Raw genomic sequence first — 18,851 nt, 5'->3', positions numbered from 1 at the left:
AATCTCTGAATCACTGAATATAAAGCACCTCAATCAACTGTGGTATTATTTAACCACAGTAATACATTGCCTTCAATATCAATGTGGCTCGCTGTATTTAATATGGAGAAAAAACCCCCAACTTTTCTTTCTTATTAGGAAAAATCAATATCTATTTTTCCTTTCATAGGATTTAATCATGATGCATATAGGTACGGACAAGAAAACCAGGATTCCTTTTTTTTATCTCATAAAAAACTTTCCACTTAAATTAGGCTGCTCTAATTATGCAGGGCTCCTCACAGTAAGGTCAGGGCTAAGCAAGCCTGAGCGCTGGGTACCTCTACCACTGGTTTCCATGGCAATGGACTTAAATTAGCACCTCGGAGTCATTACAGAAACCATAGAATGACAAACAACAACATACTCTCGGGCATCTCATGTCCTGAAATAGAAGCAATAAGAGCCAATAACTCCTTCAGAAGAGCTTCAAATATCTGGAAGAAGGGAACAAGTTGTTCCCTTTCCAGCAGCTCTGCTGACACAGAGCGCAATGAAAACGCTCCCTTCTACCACTTATTTTGCTGCAAAGCTGCACTGAGCAGAGCTTCAATTAAATTAAAAAAAACAACAAAGAGGACAAGGGGATTATCCTGACTCCTTTCATCATCTTTTGTGCTCCTGAAGAAAGAGATCTTTTGAGATATTCACTACAGAGGCAGGCTGGCCTGGCCTCAGAAGACCTGCACTTAGTTCCTGGGCTTTGCCATCGTCTCCCACTGTGGGCCTCTGTGCTCCAAGCCCCCAGCTGCAAGATGGGGATAGCATCACTCCTCTCCCTCAAGGACACAAACCACTGCATGTACGCCCAACAGGACTGGCCCTGGGGGGCCACCCTCAAGCTCAAATATCTCACTTGGTACAAACAAAAATCCTAAGAATGAAAGCAAAAGCAAAGTTGGCTGGGCGTCCAGGACAAAACAGACAAACAACACAGCCTCCATCAGTTGGCACAGCACATACCCAACCTAGCCCTAGATGAACTGGGTTTTTAACTACTGGTGTTAGTCTGAGCTCCTGAAAGTACAAGCCAGCACAGACCCAGCGAGCAGAGAACACACTGGTACCAGTTAGCTCTGTCTGCAGAGACGACAGGCCTTTGCAGGGTGCAGGTATGACAGCCTGGCCATGGGCTGTGACCAGCAGTTCCTTACAGCAGCTTTTGCAGCACCTTCATTGCCCCCAGCGAGGGTTTTCCAGCAGCCCCTGCATGGGGCAGGACGTGGCCCCGTCCGCTCCAGGTGCAAGGAAGGTTACTTACACCGTGTACGAGTGCAGCTGACGTTAGGTGTTGCTGGACGGTGAGCAGCAGGGAGGGAATGCATTTACCTGCATGTCTGAGTTAGTGAAGCTGCAGGCAGACAAGTAGTTTGTGTGCATTGCAACCGATTTCTTCTTTGCAGCCATATTTTCATTTTTGTCAAATGTCAGAGGGTACACAGAACACTTGTTGTCCAGGCCACTAAAGAGAGTAATAATAGCAATAACAGAGAGAACTGGTTAAAACTGCAACGACAAAAGGCGAGTGGTGATAAGAAGGAAACCACCTGTCAGTGCTGCGCTGCCAAACCCTTACAAGTACCGACTTCCCTGTATTGTGCTGTCCGGGATCTCCCGGTGCAGGGAAGCCCCAGCTGCCTCACCAGGCTGGCTACTTTACAGAACTCGAACAGCTGCGCCTCAGTATTCTTTATCCTCATCGAGTTTATAAATGGCACTGAATGAAACCTTACAAAAGTATAAACCAGGAAGCAGTCACCTCAGGGTTAATGTTTCACATACAGCCAGACCGCCATTTCTCTGTTGACATCCATCACTGCAAGATGTATCAGTACTTCAGCATCATTATTTATCTACCTTAATAAATCTGACCTAACTCCTAAGGAAAAGATGGTATAATAAGTAGGGGGTGTGAAGACAGGGCTTTGAGGAGAGTTTGGAAAAAAGGCAACAGGATTACTGACCTCCCGGACAGTTGCACCAGTTAAGCTGTGTCTCCCAGGCCAGACATGGGACTCTTTTCTAAAGGCTCTGGCTTGTACGTGAGCCTTTTCTAAAGCCGCAGTAGAGCAGCCAGCCCCAGTGCCTGGGATCCCAGTACACCCCTAGGTGCTGGTTCTGTGCCTTATATTACGTGCACAGCACTTAACTGACAGCACAACAGAAATACGGAATTAGGTAGTGCAATGCATATATGCCCTCCCTGTCTCTCTTACAAGTCTCAAGACAGAGCTTCCTTGCCATCCTTCGAACTTGAGTAGGAATATACAGTTTCTGGACTCCCCTTCCACACACATTTTGCAGCCTCCCTGCCTGTCTCTACTGCTTCCTAGATGTCAAGCTGCACAGTAAAGTCTCCCTTTGTTCCCTTCTCTCACCCCAAACTTGCTTTGTCTCTCTGATCCACCCAGTCCCTTTTTAAAAGATGGTTTGCCAACATCTCATCTCATTGTTTTCTCCCCTGCATGAACTCAATTTTTTCAAACCTGAGCCCTCAGAAAACTTGGAGAAGATTACCAGGGATGGGGTTTCTTCTCCCCACCCCGTCTTGGCAAGATCTATTCCTGTGCTGGTAATCGTTAATGACTAACCTTCTCTATGTCGTAGGAGAAGGAGTACAAAGGAAGAACAGGGTTAAAACCTCTCTCCCTTAGAAAATATATCCAACACACACAACCAAACTGGAACAGCGAAGTTGCATGCATGCAAAATTCCTAACCCATGATATAAATGCTGAAAGAGGATTATTTTCCATGCTTACACAACAAATGTTCTTGCACTGAAGTCAGGGGAGATAATGTGTACGAGCCATTATGGGAACAGAATCAGAGACACTGAATGTAGTCCTTCCACCCACAAGCAAGGCACGCGAACTCCTAGCTGTCAGCATCTGAAGGCACGGGGATGCCACTGCAAATCAAGCTTCTCTGTGTAAGCAGCTGCGGAAACTGGGAACTTACCCACAAGCAATGGCACATCCAGATGGGGCGTACGCACACGCCATCACCCAGGTACATGGCATCGTCACTGCGTGTTCCTGAAACACAGCACCTCTTTAAACTGGGATGTCACCATTTCTCTGCTCAGTGCAAGGACAGCAGCGTACAGCAAGAGGCCACCGCTGCTGCACGTGTAAAAGTGAGTTACAAACAAGTTGTTCTTTAGGGTGCTGCGAGGCAGCCCCGGCAGGGCTTGGAGGAGCAGCAGCACCATCTCACAGCGAACATCATGGCCGAAGGATGCTGGGTGATCACACATGGCACCTGCTACAGGGGTTACCCAGGAGAGGCCTCTGTTTTGCTGGCTGGGCTATGCCCCCGGCTGGAGCCCTCCCTGCCAGCGAAGAGGCTGGATCAGAGCTTCCTGCTGGAGAGCACGCCAGACTCCAGTGCCCTGACAGGCACTTTGCTCAGAGACAGGCCAAGGGAGGTGCTTTGCCCTGGGCCCCTTCGTTTGAGGCGCTGGTGGATGTTTGCATGTTATCCCACCATCCCGCTGCCTTCTCTGACACATCTGATCCCTTCAGCCCTCCATCTTATCCCACCACCATTTGCCCTGTGCACAGAAATCTAACTTTTGCTGAAGTTTCATTTACCTTGTTGGTAGTGAAGGAATCCCACACGATCACCTTCCCATCCTAAATGAAAGCATACAAACAAGAGAGAGAAATTGAGGCCTTCCAGACATGGCTGTCACCCTACTTTCCAAATTTAGGGAAAACTCCTCTGCTCATCTCCATCCCCCAGTCTGTCACATCATGAAATTTTTGTCTCCATGTTAACAACAGCACAATGGTCCACCGGAGCACTGAGGAGACACTCCTCAGGAGAACCAGTTACCTCTCTGACCAGAAGAAAAGTGTATTTCCTCCTCACTGAGATGACTGATGACAGCTTAAATGATGATCTAATCTTTCAATTTTTTCCCTTCCCTTTTAAGGGGTTTATAAGAACTCCCCTCACTCGCAGCACACGCCATGGACAGGACCATCGCCTCAGGGAACTGTCCCTAGCGAGCCCTCACTTGCTCCTTTCAGCCACCACGTGTTTCTCCCAGCTTGTAATTGCCACCTGCAAAGCCGGCCACCTCTCCCAAGTGGTATCTGTTGGCCTTACAATTACAAGAGGTGACCTGTATTACAAATCGCTTGCTGAGCTGGCAGCACACATGGGGACTATTTATGGACACTGCACTGTTTATTCATCTTCCCTTTCCTGTCTTTTCCTGGTTTTCCCTTTACTTCTCACTACACTTACTTAACCTTCAATTATCCATTGATACAATCACTAAATAGCCATCATAAGAACCCTCCACAGAGAGCAACACAACCACTTTGTGTATGCCGGCTACGCTCACGCCAGCTACTTTGCCTTATGCACATAATACCGCTACCTTCCCTGTACCATGAAGGCAAAATGTTTGTTACTGAGCAACAATTGTTGCTGTACCAGGACTCACTAGAGTTCTTAAAATAGAGTAAAAAATGCAAAAATGCATTACATCTTGCCTGTTCAGCTTTCTGATCTACACACTGACATTTTAACCACTTTAAAAAACGTGACATTATTTAAAATTATTCTCTTTGCTGAGATCACCATGAATGGTAAAAATTCACAGTAACTGAAGGTGGCTTGCAATGCAGATTGCCTATTTTTATCCTTCAAGTGAGACCCCTGACAGATTTCATATAGGTCAATGAACAGCTGTGAGATGCAACAAGCTCACTCACTGCCATACTGGGCTCAGAACAAACCAGGGGATCTAGAAAGCAATTATCTCATTACCTCCTCCAGCTCATGAGACTGGTCTTGAGCAGGTGTTAGGACTGTTTCTCAAAATGCCCAAGTAAATGCAGTAATTTTGGCAAGATGTTTGAGATTTTCAAGGTCACACTAATCATACAGACTGCAGCAGAAATTTCTGTGCGCAGAAATCTCTAGAAGAATCAACATTTCTTCCCTTCCTTTTTCCTGATTATGTTCTCTGAACACACAAACTGAAATCATTACTAAATATTTTATCTGTAGAGAACAAGGAAATGAAAGCGGCCTCACGTGAGTCCTCTCTATTTTCCACTGTAGTAGGGGATATGGGGAAAATCTGTATATGACCGGACAAGAAATATTTAGGGTATTAGCTACAACCGGTATAGTGATGATCAGATGCTTGGGTTTATGCTCTCTGAACAAATATATTGCCAATGAACTGCTTTAAGGGCATCTTGAAAACATTTCCATTACACACGGGTATCATCTGCAAAGAGTGATACATAGCACAGACAACAGGTTTGTATAGTGCCCAACACTAGCTTTGAAAAACACCCGCTCACCAGCATACCTGGGAAGAGCTCACAATTCTTCTCTTGTCTTTGCACCAGTCCATACAGAGAACTTTATTTCCGTGGCCCTTCAGGGTCCTCCTGGTCTTCATCACAAACTGGCCCAGTGCTTCCACACGCTCCGCCACCTGATGAACTGCAAACAGCTGATGGTTAAAGCACCCTGCATCAAAGCTCTGCCCTGGCAAATCTCTGTTTGTGAGTAATGTCACCTGAAGGAATTCATCAATGAAGTTTGATTTTATGGTGCAAGCCAATGAGCTCTGCTTCAGAGCTGGAAGTTCGTAAAACCAAGGTGGGCAGTGTATGAACATATTCACCAGATAAAATAAGGATGAATTCACTCAGGGCTTGAATTCCAGGGTTGTAGCAGCTGGAGCCCTTGCAGACCACGCACCCAGGTATAACTGGAAAACAGATTACCCCCTTGATCCCTCTTACTGGGAAATCCTCAACCTGACTGAGGCTTGAAAGTACACAGGCAGCCTCCAGTCTAACACATGCCTCAAGGTATCAGCAGAAGTGAAGACCACTACTGGTTCTTGGAGAGGAAAAAAAAAAGTCATACAAAAGAAGGTGGTGAGCATCAAATCTCCAAAGTTTCAATAGTAAAACACTTGTTCTGGATGTGAGACTCCCAGTGGCAGTCAGCTCTCAGCATCACAGCGGTGGCGCAGTGGGATACACGTGCTAGCCGCTGGCGCTGGAAACGACTTCTCTGCTGTGCCATCTCTTCTGGTGGCCAGGGGAGCACTGAGGGCCAGGACACAGCTCAGAACGAGCCAGGAATCCTGGCATTTGCTATAAGAGTGCGCCACCCAACTTCTCAACAGTGTCTGTGGACATTGAGGAACTTCATGGGTGGCCAGCTTTTTCTTTTATGGGAAAGAGAAACAGAAAGGGCAGGCAAGCAACTTCCCTGAGTAGCATCCTCTGGTGGCGAAATCAGTTCTTTCATACCTCATTTGACAGCAGTACATTCAAGCTGATGTTCTTAAAAACCCAACGAATTTACATTTCCAATTGTGCAAATTCACTTTGACGTTAAGATTCATCCCACTGCAGCTGACAACTCAAAGCTGTCCCATACAACCCTGATGCCTCATGCTGGGGTCATCTGCACGTGCCTAGGAGAAAGCGTTATCTGAGGAAATCTATTTGCTTCGCTCTAGCACTGTTCACCCAGCGTGCGTCATGATGTAACTCTGGGCAGCTCTGACACACTTTACAGGGGGCATCAGGGAGGGTGAGAGTTGCTTCAAGCCTCACAGCAGAGTAGAGGTCCTGGGGCAAGACCCTGGCACCAGAATTAAAAAGGACTCGCTCTAGAGAAGAGCTAATAGGATCCAGGGCTTCCCCGCGTGGCGTGTTTGTCCATGCTGAAACCTAAGATGATCCAGCTGCTGTTAGCTAAGAGGCAATGCCCAACAAACCTTTTGAAATAAATGCAGGAGCTCACATGCTTTTCATGAGCTGCTGGAGGAAATCTTCAGCTTTCCAAGACCTGCTGGAGGCTGAGCTCCACATCCCATACTGCAGGCGATTGCTCTGGGGCTGCGTTGCTGCTTTACTCTTGGACATTCTTCTAGAGCTGCAAGAAAGCTCATGGGCTAGGAAGGGCTGTCCCAGCAAGAAAGCAGGTACCAGGAACTTTGAGATTCTTCCCTGGCACGGGGTCAGGGGAGCAATTTCTGCCTAAGGCAGAGACTGACTTCTAGTGGACTAGCTTTTCAAGAGTTGTCTTTCAAAACCACCAGCCCCACAGGCTGCACCAGCGTGTTCTCACCTGAAATCTCTGCTCAACCACTCTCACTCAGCCAGGGGACAAGTGCTGTCCACCATTCCTGACAATTTGTCCAGCCCATCTCTAAAAAGAGGTCAGAAGCAAGTTTCTGAGAAAGTACTATATAAACCCACTGAGGAAAAGATACATTTCCCCCTATTTCTGCCCATGGAAACCTGCCAAATGATCCGATCACCAGGCATGAAAACACAGGACAGGAGGTTATTATGGCAGCTGGAAAGATGCTTGTGTCCAGAACATATCTGGAAAAACAAATGTTTAACAGACAATGGACAAAGTGTTTCCATTATGTCAACACAGCCGAGACTCTGTGGAATTGTCTGGTTTAGCCTTACTGATTCTCTGAGGACGCTTATCTCCAACCACAGCCATAATAATCCTGCACCCGCCTAGCACAGGTTTTAGTCAGATAATTATTTTGAAGCATTCTCCAACATTGTTTCAAGATAGTTGAAAATTATGCACTCAGCAAGTAGATCACCTAAAGCCACTAAGTAGCTTGAGCGGTTTTACAAAGGTCCAGATAAAACAGGCTATTCTAAAACACATCGTTTGGCCTGAACAGGAGGTGTAGACTTCATGCAGATACTACTGGGTCTTTGATCTTTTCTTCCCTGGAAGTCCTAATGGTCTCTTCTGGTCTTAAAAGTTTGTGGATTGCGCAAACAGAACAAACTTATCTACACCTGAAATTTTAAGCAATAGAATTGAATACTTAAAATTGTGAGATTGTAAATCAAATGCGCATTTGGTATTTCCTTTTCCTATCCACACTTTTGAGGGCTGCTGTTCAAAACCAGTTGAACAAATAAGGGCAATCGTAGTTCAGCCAGCTGTTTGTTTTGGGAACCATAGATGGAAAGTCATGATCAGAGCAAAAAAATGCAAAAGATACAATTTTAGATGGGGGGGTGGGAAGCCAGAAAATAGAAAAGGTGCTTTATTCTGAAATTCACAGCCTCCGCAGAAATAGTTTTTGAGTTCTTGAGGATAATTCAAGTGCAAAGATGTTCTGACACAGAATCAACAATATAAAGTATGATGAGGGAGCACTGTTCTACAGCAGCACAAGACTTTTGTCTTAGAAATCACATCATGGCTACGGAAACAGGGGCTTCCAACGTAACTTTACAGATTTTACATACAAGAAAGACACAAATACCCTATGATGATCAATGACATGCAGTTATGGTATCACTGCAATCACAGGTCAAAACTCTTTGTGAGCAAAAATGGATTTAAGTGTACGCTTCAGAGGTCTGTTAAACAGAGGCCCCACTACTGCCGATACAGAAATTATACTGCAGGAATACGATGATTTATGGTAATGTTTCTGCAATGAGGCCACCTCCATCTGTTTAATGATTCCCATTGATAGGACAGTCATATAAGATATGATTGTCTAATTAGGCAAGAAAATGCTCTATTTACTGCAGGGGAAAAAAATCTTTTAACCCTCCCTGACCTGAAATTTAAGAACGTTTGCCAGTCCCTCAGTCTTGCTAAACACTAAGAGCTACATCACTGGATACAGGCTCAGATTCTTTTTCAGCATTTAAGGCATCAAAACAGATGAAATAAAAGTTTTGATGACCCATTGATATTTCTAATGAAGTGAGCTATATGATTTCGGAGGAATGCAGTAATTGGCAGGTTTTTCTCAAAAAAACCACTTCTGCAATATATCATTGCAATTATAGAAATGAAATTATAAAATTATTTTTATATCTCAGGACAGATTAATTAATACCTATTTGAGCAGCTCCATAAAAATAAGGTTAGCTTATTTTTTCCTGAATAGGGGGGGGTGAGGGCTGAGATCTGCTGCTGTCATTTCTGTGCCATTAGCCATGGCTCTCTCAGGGTGTCGCTTCTGTGCCATTAGCCATGGCTCTCTCAGGGTGTCACTTCTGTGCCATTAGCCATGGCTCTCTCAGGGTGTCACTTCTGTGCCATTAGCCATGGCTCTCGCAGCCACAGCTGACAGCAGCGAGTTACGCATGGCCAGCTGAGCAGCCCCTTGCCCCGCACCACGGCATCAGCACCGCATCCCTGCCAGCCCTTTCCTCGCGGGGAAGGTGGGGAAAAGGGGCCGGTGTCGGCAACAAGGTTCCTTGCCAAGCCCTTCCACCCGGGGGGAGGTTCTGGCCTGGCGAAAGCAAATCCCCACCGGCCTCCCGCAGGCTGGCTTTAACCTTTGTCTCCGCCGCCAGGCCGGGCGTCAGACCGATGCAAACGCATCCCGGCGCTGACGGAGGGGGTGGGCACGGCCGCCTCCCCCACCATCACCACCCCGGAGGCGGGCGGGGAGCGCGGCCCCGGCCAGGCCGCAGCCCCGCGGCGGGGGCAGCTCGCCCAGGGAGGCTGCGCCGCCCGCGCCCCCCGCCCGCCTCCCACCGCGCCGGCCGCGGGGCCGCGCACCGCTCGAGCACCGGGGCCGCGCACCGCCCGGGCCGCGGGGCCGCGCTCCAGCAAAGGCGTGGAGCGGCGGCGCGCCGTGGGCAGCGCTCTGCGCGCCCCGCTGCGGAGCGGGCTGCCCGCCTTCCCCGCGCCGCGGCCGCGCTGCCGCCCCGGGCCGCCGGCGGGACGCTCCGTTTCCCCAGCGAGGCCGGGCCCGCCGCGCCGGCCCTGCGGCGGCCGCGCTCCCTGCTCGGGGCAGCCGCCCGCGGCCCGGCCCCACTCACGCTCCACGTCGTGCAGCTTGGCCCGCTCCTCCTCCAGCTTGCCCTTCAGGCTCTCGGCCTCGTTCTTCAGCGATGCCAGGGTCTCGTTCTCGTGCAGCCCCTCGGTTGCCATCTTTGCAAAGGAAGCGGGGAGAGAGGGGAGCTGAGCGCGGCGGGAGGAGGAGTTTGCTCGCCTGGCTCCCGGGGATGCTGCCGAGGCTCCTGCTGCCGCAGCAACGCCGCCGGAGCCGGCCCGGGCTCCCTCCCCTCCCCGCGCTGACGTCCAGGGCTGGCCCGGGGGCTCCCCCAGCACCTGACCAGGCGCCGTGCGGAGCAACGCCCGGCAGGGCCGGCAGCCCCCCGCAGCCCACCCCGGCTGCCCCACACACACACCCCCGGCAGCCCCCCGCAGCCCCGCCGGCCCCCACCTCACTGCCTGCCCGCGGGGTCCCGCTCTACAGCCCAGCCCAGGGGCTTCGCTCCCCGAAGCACGGGCAAAAGGGGTAGGTTTCTGCCTCATACACAAACTGGTCCGTTACCAGAAGCTGCACACAGAAGCTGTGTGTGTGGAATCATGGGTTACCGCAATGGCATTTTAAAGCATCAGGCTTGGAAGACGGATCCTGTCCAGGCTTAGCAAATTCCAGCTCAGCTGCATCACTCCCTTACACTCCCATGGGCAGGGGCCACTGGGAGACTCAGTCACCCAGAAGGTCCCTGGCCCAGCTCCTGTACCAGCAGGATGGATGCAGTGCTGTGAACTCCTCGCTCCACTATGCTTCAAATTCCTCATTTTTAAACTTTGTGTTATCAGAGTTCCTCCCCCACGAGCCCTTAAACAAGCCACCTCTTTACCCTACATACAGAGTAGCACATTAGGGTCTGTGGCCTTCCCAGCCCTTGAAAGGGACCAGTTTCCAAAACCCGAAAAGGCACAAAAAGCCCCCCAGCTTGGTGCTGGTGTCAGCCCAGGGCACAGCACCACAGCTCTGCAGGCTCTGCTTGGGTACAGATCAGGAGCACGTGCTGGGTACACTGAGCAGCCGATGCTTCCAGAGACAGAGACACGCCACACGGCCTTGTGGCTTTTTGTTCCCTGGAAGGGGAGTTCCTTGAAAACGTCCTCTTCTTATTAAAGTGATTGTCCTTGATCTACACGGAGTAACTTTGCTCAGATTGACTCCCATTGTCTCCCTTTAGCCAGAAAATAGACAATCCAATGGCTATTGTTGAACCTGGAGATGGGCCAAGATTGGAAAGGGAGATAAGAAAATACGTGTTTGCAGCTGTTGTTTAGACTCTGGGCATATCCTGAACACAGTGTGGGTCTGGGAGAAAATAAAAGTCCTTTCCCACACTGGGCTTAGCAGCAGTGTCACTGTCCGCCCAGGATGCATGGGCAGAGCTCTTCCCTGTCACTCCGGAGGCTGAATTCAGGCCCTGGCCTGGCCATGTGCTCCAGGGCTCTCTCAAGTCACTGGATCTGCAGGCAGGAGCCGCGTTACCTTCACTGCAGAGTCAGATACAGCGGATGCATTTCCAGTCTTCTCATTGTCCACAGACACTGGTGTGACCTAACCCCTCCAGCCTGATGGCCACACAGGCAACCCTGAACTTGAAATTTTGAATCCCAAACTGCATTGGTCTAGCTACAGTATTACAAAGGCAAAAGTAGGCAGTATAATCTGTGGAGTTCACATACTGCTGGATACGGGAACATCATTCAAAGCCCCTCAGAGTAAAGAGCACATTGGAAATGCCTTCCAGCACAGGCAATGCCAAGGAAATAAAACCTCAGAACTTTTAAAGGGCTACCAATAGAACAACAACAACAAAAAAGCATATTTTAGCAGAAAAGTGACAGGAAGCTTCTAGTGTGTTATCTTAATGTCTGAAAAATTAAACCCACTTATATTAAACTCAATGATGCACGTGTGTCCTGGGGGAGTGGCAAGAGAAGATTTTGAAGAAGAAACTTCATTTTTGAAGGATTCTGATCAATGACAAATGCCCTGTTTCTGACACCTGATAAGTATGAAGGGGCCTAGAAGTTAAACTTAACAAAAAAATTAGGAAATTTCTTGGCCTTGATAGGAATGCATCAGCTCTAAGGAATTTGGCTTAGATAACACCTGTATGTCAGGCAGCTGGAACAATTTGACAGTGAAAAACTCAGACTTTCTTGCCTTACTGATTCGAACAGTGTCATTGCCTTGGGCAATGGGATTAAAAAAATCTACGAAGAACAGCACAGAAGGTGAGAGTCTTTGGGAACCATACGTGTTCAGACTGATACATGATACTAGTTCTGAGATGACAGGGATAAGCAGAGCCATGAGGTGGAAGAGAAGCCTGTACCAAACAGAGTGAGCTATAGAAGTGTGTGATACATAATGCACATTTCATTAGTTTGAATAATAATAAAAAAAATTAGCTCATCTGACCGAGCTGCTTAACTACCCATGTAATCATTAGCTAAACATGCAAAACCCCACAGAGTAAGGGCACTTGGGAGCTTTAAATAAAATGAACCAGTGTCAGATTAATTTAGAGGATAACATAGTACTAGGTCAACTAAAAGAGAATAAACGTTACCATTTAGTAAACAATCAAGGCGCTTTTTTTCTCCCTTTTCATAAAATCTAACCATACTGAAGGCAATATACTTTTAACAATGTATTAGCAATTGCTTAAAAAAATTGTAAGTGGTAAATGGTATTACAACATTTTATTAGAATCACTATGCTGAGGGCATGTTTAATCTGAAAAGGCAGTTCAGTCAGCGGCAGCAGATAAAGTATAGGTTCTCTTAGTCTGGTCTCTGCTTTCAGATGAGTTTCAGAATACCTTGGCACAGGACAAAATGCACAGCAGATATGGTAGGTAGAATGTATGGAAAAGCAGGAACAAGTTACTGAACTTCATTTTGTAAGGTTATGATCCATTAATTGTGCAGTAACGACTGGCACATAAAAGTATTTGTTGCTGTGGCTTCATACTGACCACCAGCATTCCCTAGAAAGCTGACCACTTCCAAACTGGCTACTATGTCCACAGCAGCAGTGAGCTTCCAAGTTGCGCAAAACAAGGACAGCTTCTTATAAGAGAGCTTTTTTCTCTGACTCTTCCTGGTGGAGCAAAGGCAAGCTGACTCCTTGGCTTCATATATTTTGAGGCAACCAATCTGAAAGCAGTCATCTTTCTACAGGGCCTTATTCTATGGAGCTGCTATAGAAACATTAATCACCAAGAATTGTGGCAAAACCAGCTGTTACTGCAATCATAAACCCACCTTCCACACATGGCAAATACACCAGATTATAGAGATGGGGATGCATGGAAGAAAGTTGGTACTGTTCTGTTAATAAGGACACCGGGGAAAATGGAGGATCTAACAGCATGTGACAAATCGTTGCCTATCTTAAAAGTTCGGTCTTTAAGTTTTCACTCTCACTAAGTCACCAGTTGACCTTTTTAAATTATAAGCTAATTTACTAATACTTCTGTGGGGAGACTAAACCAGCAAACACTGATTGAGTTTCTACTGATTAGCACCCACCTCCAAAGCAGGCAAAACTCCAGAGGGAGAAAGATTATTTTATCTAAAAGGCAAACAATTGAAGTAGGATGATCTCAACACTGGGAATCAGCAATCTCCAATTCTGTTATCCCTCAGTATATGTTGGTTTTAGGGAAATCGCAAAGACTGCCTGATGAAAATGCATGTGTGCACCTGCTGGACTGAAATTAGCTGGTGGATGTGCAAATCAGGAAGTGGCAAAAATATCAGCCAATTATACACCACATTATGCACATGCATCCACAAACACATGCACAAGTGTGGCAAGGATATATTGTGCATTTTGATATAAGCCAAAGCATACCCACAGCTCTGAAAAAACAATTTAAAAAAGCAAAGGATACAATTTCCCTACCTATATGTATTTCAGTGCTAGTGCAAAGAACTCTGTGTTCTGAATATTTGTTTTTAAATATTTTACAAAATAAATATGAAAAAGCAAGCTAAAGCCAGATCAACCAGAGGTCCTACTGCAGCGCTAATAGCAAGCCTAACAGGCTGTTAGGTACTGACACAATTCTTCCTGAAGTCTCAGTCTGCTTCCACCTAGCAGCTGTTTCAGCTGGAAAGAGTCTAACTTCCATAATGCGAATAACAAGGAGAAAGTTGCAAGCACTGTAAACATCAAACAGCCAGTTTCCTGCAATTCCACCACACGTTTATCAAGTCATACCAAAATTTACTGGATAAATAGCTATTTACAGGCTTCTGGCCAAGAAAGACCTGAACAAAGCAGCGATTTCAAAGTTCAGAGAAGCAAATAAACCAGGAAGGGACTGTCTTTTGTCTTGCAGTCATTACATCTAAATTTCCTCCTAAACAATGTAACTCATGAGAATGTGCTGTGTCAGCCAGCAAACTGTACACACTGCACCACCTACAACCACCAAATCAGTGGTCACATCTGCCTGCAAAACAGTATTTTGTAAACACAGATAGTTAAACCTTTTAGCATTCCTGAAGAGATCCTTTCATCTGACACTCAAATATAACAAACTATTGGACCCTACTCAGTCACGGTAGAGACCAGCTCTGGGGAGGAAACAATGAAGGGTGCTTTCTCCAACCGATAATGTACAGTGGTTCAGGAAGATAAAATAAAGCTACTCCAAGTTGGAGTATAATCAGGACAACAAAATTCTTAAGTTTACAAAAGGAGTTTTGGAGACCAGCTCCTCAGTAACCACACAGGTTCATGACCTCAGCTTTGTATTTCATCTAAAAAACCCCACTGTGATCTCTCTCGAACAGTGCTTTCTACCAGGAGTGGGGGATGTCACCTCACCAGTAACTGCTGGAGATTAGAAAGCCTCCAACATCATCCCTTCTTCATGCAGGTATTCTAGCAGGACCTGCTGGTCAGGCTAGCAGGTTTGCTGATCTCCCCCATTACCACCCTCTGTGGTGATGCATGCACATGAAGACACTGCACTGCTGTGCAACCTTTTCCCACCTTACCCTCACTGTAGCAGCTCCCAGCTCTCACCCAAGTACCGCACATAGCATACAGGACAACATGGTCTCAGCATGAAATGTGGGCCACAAAGGAGTTCTGGCAGTGCTTCACATGTGTCTCATTTTTATCGAGGCAGACTAGAGGAACTTCATATCCCCTAGTTACTAGTGAACGAGCTTATTGCAATGGTTTGATCTTTTTTGGGGGAAGTTCTGTTAAAGGTAATGGGAAACACTCAAGACCATAGGCCAAACAGACTTGCACACATACACCTCAGAGCCGAGTTTAGACAGGCACATCAAATTTGCACAGCTGAGGAATGCAGTACCCTAGGGGGAAAAGCTCATGGCCATTTTCCAATCAAGAATCATAAAAAATATCCTTAAACCCCAGGGCTACCTCTGTTGCAGGCTTGTAGAAACACCAGGTGTCTGCAGAGGTGTTTGTTTGGCAGCCTATAGGCCTAGCAATGCTTATTTGCTGTCCAGAAAAATCCAACGTAACAGACCATCCAACCCCCATTTTTTGCAGTCTTTCCACATTCTGGCTGATAAAATCAATAACGTACCATTTCCACACATAGTGAGCAGTAGCTGAGTTGTTCTGATTTGATGTAAACAGCCCTAAGGGGCTTCTCTTTGGAGCACTTGTCACATGGACCAAATACAATTGCTAAAAAGGTCTGGTCGCACATCTTTGCGGTTCGGGAGAGCTGAAAGAGACGGAGAAGAAGGAAGGAGTGCATTCCAGTGCAGTGCAAAGCTTCCTAGTACTGCTCTGCGAGCTAAAGCAGCCTAGACTGTATATAGACATCTGTAGGCTGGATAATCTCTGTGACTAATCTCCTCTTGAGCTTGACAAACTGTATCTATATGCAAGATAGTCACATGCTCTGCAGATAATATTTTTATGAAGAAAAATACAAAGCAAAACATACGTATGTTGTGTTATGATGTGCACTGACAACACATCATTATAATGTGCACCGTGCACATGGATTCACTACATGCAGAAAATTACTCTTTGTTTTTATTTAACTACTGTCAGCAGACAGCAGAAATGCATAACAACAGCTGGATTTGTGAGAAATCTGCACTGATCAATATTTATTGTTTTTCCACTATATAATTAAATAGTCAATATTATGCATTATTTTTAAAGCTGAAGAGATGACCTAGGATTCCATCTGCAGCTACAAAAATATTACAAACACATGCCGCTTGAGCAGAAACTGATGCATCAAGCACACTGAAAGCTGGGTCATTAAGGACCCACTTTTGTTCTCAAGCCAGGTTTCTCCAGGATCAAAGCACTATCATCAACAGAGAATTAAAAACTACTTGAGAGTCAGAACAACAAACAAGAATAACACTGCAGTGTCCTTTTTCTCTGTACATTTTTCAAAGGGAAAATGGGACCTTTCACCACTTCTAAAATGAAAGCTTTTAACATGATTTAGACATGTACATAATGACTTTATGATTAACAAATAGAAGAAGTTATTGCAAAGAGAGATTTAAATGGAAGAAATGAAATTCAATGACCTATGCAGATTTTAGAATTTGTTTGGCTGGACATTATTTGAAAACCAAACCAAACTTTATTCTATGCACCTACCTGCGCTCTGCTACTTATTCTTAAGTATTTCAGTGGACTACTTGAAAAATAAGATGATAAACTCAGAAATCCTGCCCACACTCAATAAAAGTTTTGTGGTTGTCTCCAGGAGACGCATAACCTCATCCCAAAACATGTGGGAAGCAATCTGTCCTGAAAAGAACTACAGAGCATTAATCTGAAACTTGCACGGAGCAGTTTCAGTCATCAGCTACATGCAGTCAAGGAGGCTGAGATTCCATTCCACAAAAAGCAACAGATTCGTCCTTCAGTTTTTAAGGCATTCTTTTGCAAACGATGAGCCTGAGACCACAAGCTGCCATCCCTTCAGGGAGCTTCCCTGTGCTAGTACTGCTCAGAGCTTTAAAGTGAGTACAGCACCCGGCCTCAGTTCTGCTAGGCTCTTAAAACTGGGCATTTACAACTGAATAACCTGTTTTTCTGAGGTTCTTAGAGTTAGTGGTTCCCACTGAGGCAACTCCGGTGACACACTTGGTGTGAAGCCTCAAGACACTAGGCCAACTAGACTTTGGGAGGAAAACTTTCATTTCAGTAGTGTGAAATGAAGGTATATTACAGGGAAAAATGCCATCTTATTTGAACAAGGTATCATTACTACATCTAGAGACTTTAGAGAAGGATCTATCAGGCTTGGAATAAATACTCTGGGAAGAATTAATCTTTGATAAAGTGTGAGAATTTGCCGGAGTAACATATAGGGTGAATCATACCTACGATCAGTATTATATAATTCAGATGAAATTTTGATGTTACAAAATCTTGCCAATGAATCTTCTGAATAATTAAAAAGCAGTATTATACCTGAGACTGTTTACAACACATCTGTATGTGTTTGTATTTTTTTGCATACTATTTTATAAAGATATAAACTATTAAAACCAAAAAAAGTCTAAAAAGATTTCAGCTTCTTGCATTGTAGCCTGAAATTTTAAACTTACTAGGTTTTTAAAGTTACAGCAGAAATTTAAAAATGGTGGCATGGTGAAACATGAGTAAGTATGCTGCTTAAAGAGAAATTCTGTACAGTGAATCTTGTTGATAAATATAAAAAATGACTCACCTTTTCAAACAGCAGGAACCTGAAGATTCTCAAGACAATAAGCCGTGTGCAACTGATAATGGAGAAAGGCAGCCTTCCTATTAAGTCTACTTAAAGGCTATTTAAAGCTCAGCCTCTCTGGTTGTATCCCCTCAGGTCAGTTGTACTGATGATTATAGTTTAAAGGCTTTATCTTAACTTCCCTCTTTCAGAATACAGAATAAAGAACATAAGCTATTAGGCAGACTAGATCTTACCTGCCTGTTCCATATAGCAGCAATTTTTAGATGGTTTCCAAATGTTAGATTTTAAACATACTGGGGAGGTGACTGATGGCTGGCTTTTCCAGCTATCAAGTTGACATTTTGACAAATAGCACTGTCAAATGTTAAATTTATCTCATATTCTTACTGAAATTTAAGTCAGACAAAGCGATTAGTGTCCATGCTTGTACTTCCTTGGTTATACTTTTACTATTCAATTACTGTTTAAAGACAATAAAGTTTAAATCAATGAGATTAAAAACTGCTGCTTTTTTGCACTCTGAAAAAATTCTGAGGAAATTTATGAAAACGTGTCTGAAAAATTTTGAAAGTGCTGAAGGTCACATCTACTATTGAAACTCTACTGCAGTCACTGAAGTCACGCCATTAGATGTTTGCACTTGATAGTCAGGAGGATCCCAGACAAAAGGAGGTGGGGGTGTGAATTAGGTCTCAGACCAGCAGAGATTTGGGTAGAAGTAATCTGTCCTAATCTTTTTTATTAGAAATTGCAGGAATACAGGACTTAAAGGGACCATGTATTCTGCTGATTTCTGTTCCCAGAAACTGCAGGAGTCATACGTCTAACAACATCCAAAGACGCCGACAACATCTAACACATCTCTCCATAAGCCATTTCAGTACTTTCCTATGGCAGGAAGGATCATCATTCAACATTTTCCCATTTGAACAAAATAACTTTCCTAGAATGATAGTAAAGGAGAAAGCTAACCTCAGTGATGCCTCTTTCATGTATCTGCCTTCACTAAAACTGCTCCTTACATTTAGAAGAAAGGTAACAAACAGCATTTTGTACCTTTACATTGGTTGGAGGCATTAATGTCAGCAAAAGCAAGGTAAGTTTCTGAGTACATACAATACACACTGATAATTTTGAACTTTCTTTTTAAAATCCGTTTTGTTTGTATACACAGTGTTAATAGCATACTTCACACAAACCTCTCAAAGTGACCTAGCATCAAATTACCAGAAAAATTTTCCTTGATCAGCATTTTTTTTCATAAAGGCAT

At 45.3% G+C, this 18,851-nt stretch overlaps 1 protein-coding gene across 3 annotated transcripts in view; it reads right to left on the bottom strand.

Annotated features, from left to right (window-relative positions):
* GNB5 (G protein subunit beta 5) overlaps nt 1-17,962 on the bottom strand; it is a 30,233-nt gene extending 12,271 nt beyond the window's left edge. The window contains exons 1-7 of one of the 3 annotated variants that reach the window (XR_008822974.1): nt 17,579-17,962; nt 15,449-15,592; nt 9,866-9,977; nt 5,377-5,513; nt 3,635-3,676; nt 3,000-3,076; nt 1,369-1,501 (exon numbers count right to left, since the gene is read on the bottom strand). Coding sequence is in view for 2 of the 3 variants with exons in the window: in XM_056345900.1 (XP_056201875.1) it covers nt 1,369-1,501; nt 3,000-3,076; nt 3,635-3,676; nt 5,377-5,513; nt 9,866-9,977; nt 15,449-15,574 (627 nt within the window). In the remaining variant the exon portion in view is untranslated. Of the gene's footprint in view, nt 1-1,368; nt 1,502-2,999; nt 3,077-3,634; nt 3,677-5,376; nt 5,514-9,865; nt 9,978-10,272; nt 10,292-15,448; nt 15,593-17,578 lie in introns of those variants that run through there. The other 2 variants (XM_056345900.1, XM_056345902.1) reach the window with 2 other exon arrangements.
* Nucleotides 17,963-18,851: the final 889 nt, after the last annotated feature.

The sequence above is a fragment of the Falco biarmicus genome, chromosome 7, assembly GCF_023638135.1.
Source record: "Falco biarmicus isolate bFalBia1 chromosome 7, bFalBia1.pri, whole genome shotgun sequence".
Classification (NCBI taxonomy): domain Eukaryota; kingdom Metazoa; phylum Chordata; class Aves; order Falconiformes; family Falconidae; genus Falco; species Falco biarmicus.
The sequence above is the reverse complement of the archived record's forward strand: the minus strand, read 5'-3'. Positions and strand labels throughout refer to the sequence as shown.